Source organism: Molothrus ater, chromosome 5 (assembly GCF_012460135.2).
Source record: "Molothrus ater isolate BHLD 08-10-18 breed brown headed cowbird chromosome 5, BPBGC_Mater_1.1, whole genome shotgun sequence".
Lineage (NCBI taxonomy): Eukaryota > Metazoa > Chordata > Aves > Passeriformes > Icteridae > Molothrus > Molothrus ater.
Window position 1 is genome coordinate 46950423 of NC_050482.2, and position 12181 is coordinate 46962603.

Consider the following 12181-nt stretch of genomic DNA (forward strand, 5'->3'; position numbering starts at 1 on the left):
ATCCAGTAAAAGCAGAGTACAAAAACTACTTCAGTAACAAATACATGAACCACTAGCATGTCTGATACATCAAATTGTTGAGCTGGAGACATGATTGTGGCCGAAGTGGTAACAGACTGTTTCTGCATTACTTCACATGCTTTGGTGTTGGCTTCAAATTTTTCTCTTCACCTAAGTCCTAAGCTAGGAAGGGAAACAAAGTCCCAGTTGCAACCCTGATGTTGTCAAGTGTTATCTTTTCTAATGCACAGGGAAGTGTGGGGAGACACCAAAAAACAGACCATCCCACTCCCACGAAAAAAAACCTCCCACACATTCTTCTTGATGCTGGAAAACATCTCTTTCCCAATTGCTACTATTCAAAGTAAAAAAAAAACAGGAAGAAACACATCAAGGTAGCAAATTCTAAAAGGACATGGCTTAAATATATGACTTTATTACCTGAAATCGCCCTATGTGTCCTTGTAGCTCCATCTGTGTCCCTTCATTAACATCCATGTCCAGCTCATTTAGCACTCCTGATAAAAGACACAGCCATTAAGTAACTGTTTGTTTGGGGTTTTTTAGCAGATTTGTGCATTATATACATGTAAATACAAGCATTGTTCAGAAATATTTCAGCCAAACTTTCAACTTGTTTTTTGCATGTTTTTTGAGCAAAACATTGAGATATGAATGCAGCTACCAGGAGATGCATGAGAGCATGGAGCTTACTGTTCTGGTAAGTAATCAAATGAGGGCAAGGAGGAAGGGAGGCTGGCATGGAAACTACAGCTGTTGTGCAAAGCTCTGTATATCTAAGCAAAGAAGCACCTGGGCTTAACCTACAGCTCTGCACTCCTTTCTACAGTAGTCAGACATCTCTCCTGAACAAAGAAAACCATTAAATCAAAATAGAGAAGTTATTTTGAATTGGTGCAGAAGAAACCACTATATCGATCATAATCATTATTAGCCCTTTGTGAAGAAGTCACTCAAGAAAAATGGCAGTATGCTAATCTGCAGTGCTTTCCCACAGGAAACTTTATATTTTAAACAAATAAAAAACAAAGAAGACATTAAAAATGGGTATGCAAACAATTTTCTATCTTAATTTCCTCAGTTACAGAACTTATTGAGTAAAAATTGTTTTTTGGTGAGACCACAGATACTTTGAGCACTTCTATTTGTAAATCGCCTCCAAGACGAAAAGTACTTAGTGTGAGGTAGCATGCTGAAAAGAAAATGGGAAATCAGATACATATGGGTAAGAGCACTATGTCTACTGCATCTTTACTTCAAGAAAAAATTATTTAACATTTCTCGATTTTTCTCAGAGCTCCACATGTCAAAAAAAAATCTGTATTGTCATGGAGATTCTCTTCTGTCTTACTGTTTCCTTACAGAAAACAAAGCCTGAGATTCATGCAAATGGGGCTGAGACTTCAAAACTGCAGTACCTACCAGGCAATGCTGCCTTGCTGATTATTCCTGTCAGGGAGGCCAGCTCCTGGAGAGATCCAGCACTTACATCTTGACACCTCAGGATCGCCTGGATTGTATCTGAATGGGAAATGAGGAACTGCAAAACCTGCACCACAAGAAAAAAAGAGAAAACATGAATGACTCAAAATTTAATGGCAAGCAGAGAGGAAACAATGCTTCTGAAGAACTTTAAAAGACCTCGTGTACCAGTGAGGGTGGGATTTAAAAAAACCAAAACAACTTACTGTCAGAGCAAAGGCACACATAATTTCTTTGAATGAGCAATACCAGTGGTACTCAAGCAAGTTTTGGAACTTACCTGTCCCGCAGCTTGCAAGTGCTGTGCCATGCTGGACGTGAGGATCACTTGGCACAGCTGGAGAGCTGGAAGAAGAATCTGGCGGTAACGCTCCACTGGAGCAGGAATGAACACTGGGGGATCTCTCATTGCATACATTCTTAGCAGGTATAAAAAGAAGGGAGAAAAAAAAAGATAAAGAGTGCAAGAAGAGTGAAATCCACTAGTCAGGCAGAGCCTCAGCCTACAATCAATCAAGAACCTAAAACTATTCATATTTCAATAAGATGTCTAGACCTGAACTGACTTTATATTGGAAAAGCAACACATTTATGATACACAGCTGCTGCCAGACATTTTCTTTAAGCAGGGAAAATTACTTCTTTGTATTATGCTACACTAAACTAGGTAACTTTGTTGCAGAAATACCATACCTGCTTACTGATATACAAAACTAGGTATTCTCAAATATTTTAGGAAGAGTTGTACTTAATTCTAAAGCAACTGTTAAATACAGTCCTCCACAAAGGTCCTGTAGGTTTTATACAATCTTATTATGTCTAAGTAGAACTTTCAAATAGTATACCTTGTCTAAGTCTTAAATTTTTCCAAAGCGTTTCTGTTATTAAGAACTGTGAGTTTAAAAAAGGAGCCAAGGCATGAAATCAACCCAGGTAATTTCCCCTAAATATGGAATTTCTTTCTCTGAGATCTTCTCTCAATCACCTCACAATGACTAATGTGGTATAAAACTTGTCAAGTGGCACATCAAGACACTTGCCAAGCAATATATAACTGTGATTTTTTTTTTAAACACATCATAAAACATTCCTGAAATAGCATTTAATTCACTGCTCTCTCTATGTTTTATGATGGAGGACAGACTCTGCCCTTCACAAACTGCAAAGCCCCCAGAATAAGTTTACAGTGTAAGCTGTTTGTCAAACATTACAGTATAAATTATTTAATAATAATAATCATAATTTTTATCTGAGATATCAATTTTACGTAGTCCAAGTAATTAGCATGCAAGTACAACCTCATACCCACACCTGAAATTTTCCTCTCAATGAAAGGTACCTTTGAACTGAACTGATAGGTTTAAGAAACACACACACAAAGAATAAACCCACAAGTCTGCTCAAAAGTCATGAGGCTATAAAAAGATGTGATGTGCTTCCAGGAAGACCATGTTATGGTTTCACCCCCAGCCAGGGAAGCAACACTTACCCCTGATGGTCTGTTTCGGGTCGCATGTCATACACCTGGCACTGTGCCAGCCGCACAATGACGCCGGACCGCAGCAGCTCTAGTGCACCTTGCTGACTTTTGGCTATTCGAGTGAGGAATGCCTACACAACAGTAGAGAAGGTTAAGTTTTGGAGATGCACAATGAGGCTTATAATGTCTACTTTCTCATTTGATTTTTGCATCATTTCAAATATACTATATTAGTAAAATGTCCTTAAGGAATACCTTCAGTGCAGGTAGCTCAGTGTGCAGCTGCAGATTGAGCTCTGGGTGGCAGGAGCCCCAGGCAAGAGCCTGTGAACTGCCCACCCTTTGCAAAACAAAGGGCACGAAGGATGTGGGGCACCAGCCAGAGGACTGGACACTCAGAGAAACGGCAGGAGACAAGGACTCAGCTGAAGACCCCAGACTGACTCACACAGACTGCTGAGAGTACATAAAACCCAGGGGCTCCTTTGTTCAGGGTCCCTCCTCAGAGGCACCAGCTCGGGCTCTTGTTCTGTTGTTGCACCATGATTAAATCATTTTAAGGATCCAGATGTCTGAGACTGGCCTGGGAAACCTAGGGTCAAACCTGGGGTAAGGAAACCTGGTCTGAGTGTGTGAGTGTGGTGAGGGTAAAGCAGGGCACCCATCGGTCACTGGAGCCACTCGCTATGGAGGGGCTTTGATCCCAGCAGTTAAAATCTCTGGTGGTGCAAGTGTGACTGCCAGAGTGCTCTTGAATGGTCAGACAGGAAAGCTTCCTTAACAATATCTGTGAGTACAATCAATGCAAAGTGTAGACAAACAACTTTTACTAAAAAGTAAAATTAAAAAATTAACACTGTAACACAAAGTCATTTCTAAAGTACTGTTACCATTTTGGACTCATAGGTGTACAGCGCCTTGAGCAAAGGGGGCTGAGGTGTGAGCAAGCTCTGAAGAGCCAGATCATCATCTGCCAGGCTATCCACAAGCACCTTCAGGTAGCCACTATTGGAGAGATACAACAGCCACTGCTGCTGCTTGTCTACTGAAACAATGTGATCAAGTAAAGCCAATGCCAGCATCTGGGATGAGGGAAGAAAAACAAACAAATCAAAACAGAATTAAACATATAAGATCTATGAGATTTTTAATAAATACCTAGAAACATGAAATGCTAAGCAGTTTCTTCTAACAGCTTCTTATAAGCAGAATGCATTTCTTCACTATAATTGCAACTATTTATGTGGAAAATATTTTAAGAATTCTTGACACTAGTATAGTATGAGACAATTACCTTTCTCTACTATTCTTTTAAAAAACATTACAGATATTGTTGACCAACAACTAAGGCAAAATATTTTAAGGAAGTATTACCTCATGCACGATTACTATTTAAAACTAGATTGCCTTCTGAGGAAATTCTCAGCTACTGGCTACTATCAGAAATTACTTTGTCATGAAGTCACATCTTCCCAAAGTAAGTCCATGACTTAAAAATGCTAACAAGTAATGGTAACAGGGGTCCCTACCTATGTCAATTGCAGCAGAGCTTTCTACCCTTATTTTTAAACAATAGGACACATAGCCTGATTGAGAAAAAAATTAATATGCACGTATGGCTCTACTTTCAGCAGCTTGAAGGATGAGTGGGAGGACAGAAATATGAAACAGATCCTGTATCTATAGAAATGTTCTAGTTCTACCTCATGAAACTTCCCATCTTTGCACAGATGATGTTCTTTAAAACAAACAGAACAGTAACTTTAAAAGAATAGATTCATTTACCCTGCCTATCTCGTGGCCATCACAAGCATCACGACAGACCACCTCCATCAGAGCTGCCCCATAACTCTCAATAGTTGCCATGTTTTCCCGTTGCAATTTACTAAACATATCTTCAGGAGCTGTCAAATGTTCCCACATAGTTTTTTTAGCTGTAAAAAGCAAATAAAACAAAAAATGAAAACATTCAAAGATAGGCATCTTAGCATTCACTTAGCTACATCCTTCAGGGCATTCTCTCTACGCCTTGCAACAGAAATGCCCCAAACCAAGTCAAGGGTTTTTAAATGAACGGCAAATGTTCTACAAATCCACCCTTCCTTGAATATCACACAGACCAGCCAGAACAAAAAGTGTGGACCAGTATAGATACATGACCCTTGTAAATAGTCTGCTTAAAATAATTCAAATGTTCAGTACTTGTTACATAGATAAACTAAGAGGCCTAAAACTGGAAGTGTTCAAGGCTAGATTGGATAAAGCTTTGAGCAACCTGGTCTGGTTGAGCAACCTGGTCCCTGCCCATGGCAGAGGGTTAGAATGAGATCATTTTAAAGGTCCCTTCCAACCCAAACCATCTTAAGATTCTACGAACTTTCACTGGGACTAAAGCATTAAGTGTGAGCTAAATTAACAATGTGACTTAAATGAGAGAGAATGAAACCAAAGTCAGTCAGACACTTCAAAGGGGTCATAACAAATTCATAGTTTGTCTTTTTCCTTTTACTACTGTAGCTCAAAACCCAGGTCAAGTAAAAGTCTGCATGCAGATAACTAGCCCCAAGATTTCTTCTCAATTCCTGTCTGAACAATTATTAGAAACACTAACAATTCAAGTATTTTAGCCATTCACAGAGAGAATGTGGTATTTACCATAAGCACTCAAGGATAAATAGCAACTCTGGTTGGCTTATTCTTTGCTTATTTTTTTTGGGAGGGGATGGTGGTGGGGTGTGTATGAGGCTTTTGTGTTTGTTTCCCCCCTAGAGGGATCTTCAGATAAAGGAAGAGAAAGGGTTAAAATTATAAACAAACCTTGGGGTTTGTTTTGAGGTTTTTTGTGTGGTTGGTCTTTTGCGATTTTTTTGCTTTGGAATTTGTTTTGGTTTTTTTTAAATAGGATCACTATGGTGTGTGAAGGCATAAGCAATTTATTTCAGAGGCTCTTAGAGCAAGATGTTTTCCACCTATTTCCAGAAGACAACTCAGCATGCAGAAACTGTATCCTCCAGGGTTTAATAATAACTTTTTTTGCTCTTTTCCAAATACAGTTGGGACCATACCGGCTTCCAAAGTGTCTGGTTCATCTGGTCTCTGGGCAATCTGCAAATAATAAAGCAGTGATCCATAAAGGTGTGTCCTCACTCTCTGGAAGCCACCACCTGTTAACAAGAAACATTCACAATTAAAACCAAACAAATGTAAATTCCATAACACCATCTTCTACTGGCACTTAATTTAACTTTCCTATGGCAGTGCTGGCAAAAGTAAATAAAGCAATTAGATTCCCTAAGGTGAAGTTCTACTGCTTGCATAAAAGTGTATTTATGAGTAAATTCAGCAAGTTTATGCTGTTCCAAAAGAATGAAAATATGAAATTCTCTTTACAGTCACTTACATATTTCTCTTAGGTTTGTTGTTCAGATTTTTTTAAGTGCTTGCTAATTTTTTTAGTTATCAACATTGCTTACATCTATACTAATGACGTATGATCGATCTGACTGTAACAAAAGTCTTCACTGCAGTATCTGAAAGCAGCTCAGCCCATCTTTTTACTCTTGGCAGTTGGAATTCACGTACACGCCCTGCAGAAGTCAACACACCTGTTTTCAAAATGAAATCCAGCAGCTTTTTTAAGATGATGTGGAGGGAGGAGTCACCAACAGAAGCAAAACCCATGGATATGCTCTCGGAGCCAGGTGATGAGGTAAAAGAACCATCCAGCATCAAGACATACTGGGACTGTCCTGCCATGGAGAGTGCAAGTGGCTGTTTCTGCTCCGTTTTCAAAGACTGGCTCAGGTGGGCAGTCAGGGTGAACACAGCCCCTGCCACCACTGGCATCAACTCCTGAGCTGCATCATCATCAAGGATCTTAATACAGAAGTAGAAAGACCAAAAAAAAGGCAAAAGAGAAAACAAATGTTTAAAAGTGTCTGATTTCATGAATTATTAAAGTAGTTAAATTAGCCTCTCAACTATTAAACTTATGTATGCATAAGGATTTCATTAACATGACAGTATTTAAAACACATAAAAATCAGTAATGTCAGAAACTTGTTTAGAAACCTGAGTTGAACATATTTTACTTGAGAAGACCACTAGCCTTCTGGATTTTTTTACATAAATCACAGGCAGACTCATAATCAAATCTGGATGGCAGAAAGGGAAGAAATGTGTTGACATTTGAGATGCTTTATTAGTAAAATATTTAAACCTAAGCTAGGGAAAGAATAACTGGTATCTGCTTTGCTATATAGCTATTTTATTACCATTAAAAATGTAAAGGTACTACTTAAAAAACCCAAAGGGTTGAGCATCAAAGAAGCATTAAGACAACGTGGAAAAACACTAACAAGAAGTTTGCATGTATTGTTTTTGCTCACTCTATTATTTGGAAGGTAAATCTATCTTTATTGCTAATGCTGAAGGAGCTTTCATTTTAAGCAATGTAGTAATTTTGAACAGTAGTTCAATTATTTGCAGTAGACAGTAACAATTTTTTTTCTCAACTTCACAAAAGTCTTCACCAAGATGTTACAGAAAATTAGGAGTCTGGAATTTCTCTTTGTAAAGATTTTAGGAAAGAAATTTCTGCAGCTAGTGAAGGCCTTCCTTGTTTCCTGTTTTGAATTCAGTTCAAATAAAAAACAAAACCAGCACTCCACTAAAAATAGGTAACTTTCAGGTAACTCCTACAGAAAAAAATAATGGTAGTAACAAAAAAGTTATTTCCTTGAAAAGATAAAACTTTTTAATATATATTTCTCAAAACAAAACTCTATTAATCAGAACTACAAACCACATAACTCTCATAATAAAGCAAAAAAATAATAATACCCCAGCAGACTGAAAAATACAACAATCCTTCATTAAATTTTGCCTTTTAGAATGGATGGGTCAGCAGTAACTGTCTAGTCTGTCTCAAAAATTATTACTATAACTCAGCAGTAAAACACCTAGACTTCTAAGACAAACTCTCATACTTCCAAAAGCCCTTCTAATTGTAAAATCTTTAGTTTTTCTACTGTGAAGTTTCATTCAGCGCTCTAATTTTTCAAAAACAACAGCAGTAAGATTTGCAGTGAGTCATCTAAACGCAGTAAATTAGCAAATGCAGCAGTTTGCCTTCAGCCTTCAGTAAGTTCTTTGTTTCTCATCAAAGCAGGGTGTTTCTTTTTCACACACCTTTGCCAGACTACCATAATGCTGGATGACACTGAAATGCCTCTGAAATCTGCCAATATATGGTTCACAGTTCAACAATAGCTATGCAAGAATACAAAGTATCGCCTCTGTATCATCTATCAGCATTGCAGCAATCAGAAAACTAAAACCAATACTAAAGGCAGACAACATTTCTTTGGATTACAATCAAAATTGCAGCACTTTCACATAAAAAGATGCAGCAACGAAGTTGAAGGAGTGGGCTGATTTCCAGCAGAGCACTACCTTGTCATGCACATCCTGCAAGAGATCCCGGATAATCAGCTGCCTGTCCTCAGCCTGGATGAGGTCCTGGGGGCAGGCAGTGAGTATGATTTCCACCAGCTGTCTCCAGGACTCCAGAGCATGCCTCTTGGCATGGAGGCACTGCAGCAGCTTGTTGCGCTCTACCACGTACTGCAGGATAGTGTTGATCTCCTGAAAACCCCCCACAAAGAAACTCAGTTACTATGGAATAAAACAAATTCATTGCCAAGACAGACTTCAAGATGACAATTTTTTCTATCAGTAGTAGTCTTCAGAATAAAATATTAAGTCTTCAGCTTACTAGAAACAAGGTGCTATTGCTACTTTAACAAGGTAGCCCATTCCATTTCTGAGCTGCTTTTCACAGGCCAGACATCATGAATGTCTCAATCTCATAGGAAAAAAAAATTAACCAGGAAAATTTTTTTCTAGCACTTTGAAATCAAAACAAAAACAACTAGGAAAAAACTATTTGGGCTTCTTTTTCCCATTTAGTCTGAGTAATTTCTCCTTTATCCTTTGCATCCATGTAACCAATTGTGACTTAATTTAAAAGATGGCAGGAAACTTATAAAATAACTGATCTCCAAGTCACTGAAACTATATCTGTGTAGAAAAAAGGAGAAATAAATCAGCATCCCCTGTGAGAGAAAGGCAAAATGATCTTGGCCATAAGATGAACATGCTTGTACTTGAACAGCCAATCTTGACATCAGTGTGTAACTGCTTTCTGTACAGTGGGGTGAGGAGCTGCAATTGTTATCACTAATGAGGAGGGAAGAGGTTAAAGAAAAAAGGAAAACAGACTGCAGGCCACCTGTTTAGGGAACAGTATGGTAAGAAGTACCTTAGCTTATCAGTTTTGTGGTTTTTGTCTTCAGGAGTTACTAAATCTAAGTTAGGACTCAAATCCACAATCTTTTATAGTAATGCTTACTGCTTGACAGGCTACGAAATCCATCAAGAGCAACAACAAACAACAGTTAACTTTTTCTGTACTTACCTCCATAAGTAAAGGTCTCTGGCCTATTGCTGCCATTCCTTGAAGGGCATTGACTTCTGCAACCAGAACTCTGTGAACGTACTGAAATTAAAAGTGACACTTAAATGATTGTACCAGTTTAACCTGGCAGGTAGATAAACACCACACCGCAATTCACTCCCTCCCCCAGTGGGATAGGGGAGAGAACTGGGGGGAAAACAAAGTGAAATTTTGTGGGTTGAGTTAAAGACAGTTTAATAGAACAGAAAAGGAAAGCAGGGGGGAACAATACAACATTTAAACTAATACAAACAAGGGCTGCACAAATGCAATTGCTCACTACCTGCCAACCACTGCCCAGCCAGTTCCTGAGCAGCAGCCCACAGCCAGTTTTCCCCTTAGTTTATACACTGAGCATGGTATCACACGGTATGGAACTTTGGCAAGTTTTGGGTCAGCTGTCCTGGCTGTGTCTCCTCCCAGATTCCTGTGCCCACAGCCTATTCACTGGGGGGTTGTTTGAGAAGCTGAAAAGTCCTTCACTAAATAAATATTGCTTAGGAATAGCTAAAGGATGAAGTGTTGGGAACATTACTGTCATCCTAAATCCAAAACACAATACTATACCAGCTACTATGAAGAAAATTAAGAGTACTTGAGTCAAAACTAGGACAAGTGACAAAGGAGATGTATTTGTATCTCCTAAAAGAATCTAGGAGATGGCTACATAGTGACAGATGCAACAGATGGACTGGGATTCAAACAAGTTTTACTCATTTTTTAGGGTCACAAATTCTTCAGGACAATTTATAATACACATGTCAAGTACTTGTCACAATGTGATACCTTTGTAAGTAAAGCCTGCAAGAACTACCATGGTACACAACAACATTGCACAAGTAATTGTGTACACGTATGTAGTTGTTAATAGCAACCAAAGAAATACATACCTGAAATATACACCTTTTATGTAAAAGCAAGTTTCAAAGTATCATTAACACACTGATTTTTTTTTTTAATTATTAAGTTATAAAATAGCACATGCAACTTGAAAACAAAGACCAGTGCTAACCTTGACGTTGCAGACCACTTGTCCACGTGCATTCTTGTGCTCACAGTTAGTAATGACTTGCTCAATTTGAGCCCGGTCAAAAAAATCCAGTTGTAAAGGCTCTGGAATGTCCTGACTGAAGTCAATTGAATCCAGGATATTTAAGATTTTTCTGCGTACTGGAAATGCAAATCAATTCAAATTGTATTCAGAATTATCAAGGGGAAACAAAAAAATTAACAAATAGAGCCTAATTTACCTTTGTAAATCTAAATCTTCAGCTTAATGTGTAAAGTTTCAAAAGAAAGCATTAAATCTTCAGAAAGTGCTATCAACCTATGTAACAGGTTTAAAAACATTTTAAGACAAACTCTCATACTTCCAAAAGCCCTTCTAATTGTAAAATCTTTAGTTTTTCTACATTTAAATCCTTAAGATGTCTTATACTGTACAGTTCTCCTGTTATACATGCATGTCATCCAATATTTACAAACACAAGACTAATTTTTTCTCCAAAATTAAACCAGGCTGGTTTTCAATTATAACCACTGCAGTCTTTTGTTGAGAAACCATAAAGAATCTGAATTTATTTATTTATGTGGGACTTACATTCTTTGCCATGAAAATACAAATATGTTCAGCCTTAGCAACAGTCTCACTGCTTCTACTTGTTAGCAATTAATTTGATAGACTGCCACTCTCCCATTTCATCCTTGCCCAGATACCTAAACATACTCTTCAAATTGCCTTTCCAGTTCAGTGTTTTTCACTCGCTCCAACCATCTGTATCAAGGTTCTTTTTTTTTTTTTCCCATACTAAATAAAATTGTTTCATGCATTGCTGCTGTTTAGAACACCCATTACTTTCTTTTCTGAAGTGTCCTTTCTGGAGGTGGCCCTCCTGCCTGTTCAGGAGCAGATAGACTTTACTGATCAATAATCAACAGTCATAACAGTTACCTTTGGAAGCAGTGTCAAAGTGGAGAAATCCACTGACTGATCGACTTTCGTCTTCCATCCCTCCTTCACCATCAGCTGAAGGTAATAAAACATACTAAATAAATTACAAAAACAAATCTAAGTGAAAAATATCACCTACTTTATTAATAGTGAAAGACAGGGCACAATGATAAACTGATAAACCTTTCACATCAAAGCCTTCTAATACAATATAGCCTTGAACTCCTAATCAAATGAAAAAAATACTTATCTGACAAAAGCTATCCAGTTATTATATACAGATCAGAAAATCTGAGAAATGCTTAAATAGACATCCTACTCTTCAGTATGAATAATGCAGTTGGGTGGACACCATAAAATGAGTAGCATATCTGAGCACAGTTTCCCATACTCAGATCCTCACTAGGAGGAAGAGAGTGCTCAGGCTGATAAAAGTAAGGGAAAACACCATACTGCAGTAGCCTGTTACAATATCTTCCAATATATTCTACCTTCTTCATGTAAAGAGTTTTATTGCCATCTGGTTTTATTTTTCTTAATTTACCCCTACCCTGTTCTAAACCTCTAAAATCTTGCCTTTTTATTCAACATTGAATTTTACACTACATTGGGATGAAATATCACTTTTGTGATGTTATAATGTTAAAAGCAAAATTGATGTGTATCTACTATCCTCTGTGAGAGATTAACTGTTTACCATGGAAGACCCTCCACCTTCTCTATTTTGTAA

The 12181-nt window shown here is 37.9% G+C and overlaps 1 protein-coding gene across 1 annotated transcript in view; it reads right to left on the reverse strand.

Annotated features, from left to right (window-relative positions):
* The window catches only part of NUP205 (nucleoporin 205), a 45677-nt gene that overhangs the window by 6251 nt on the left and 27245 nt on the right, over positions 1–12181 (reverse strand). The window contains 12 exon segments of the mRNA XM_036401274.1: positions 442–518; positions 1444–1570; positions 1784–1922; positions 2993–3114; positions 3874–4065; positions 4769–4917; positions 6049–6147; positions 6589–6859; positions 8438–8629; positions 9462–9542; positions 10513–10670; positions 11452–11526. Of these exon segments, the coding sequence (XP_036257167.1) occupies positions 442–518; positions 1444–1570; positions 1784–1922; positions 2993–3114; positions 3874–4065; positions 4769–4917; positions 6049–6147; positions 6589–6859; positions 8438–8629; positions 9462–9542; positions 10513–10670; positions 11452–11526 (1682 nt within the window).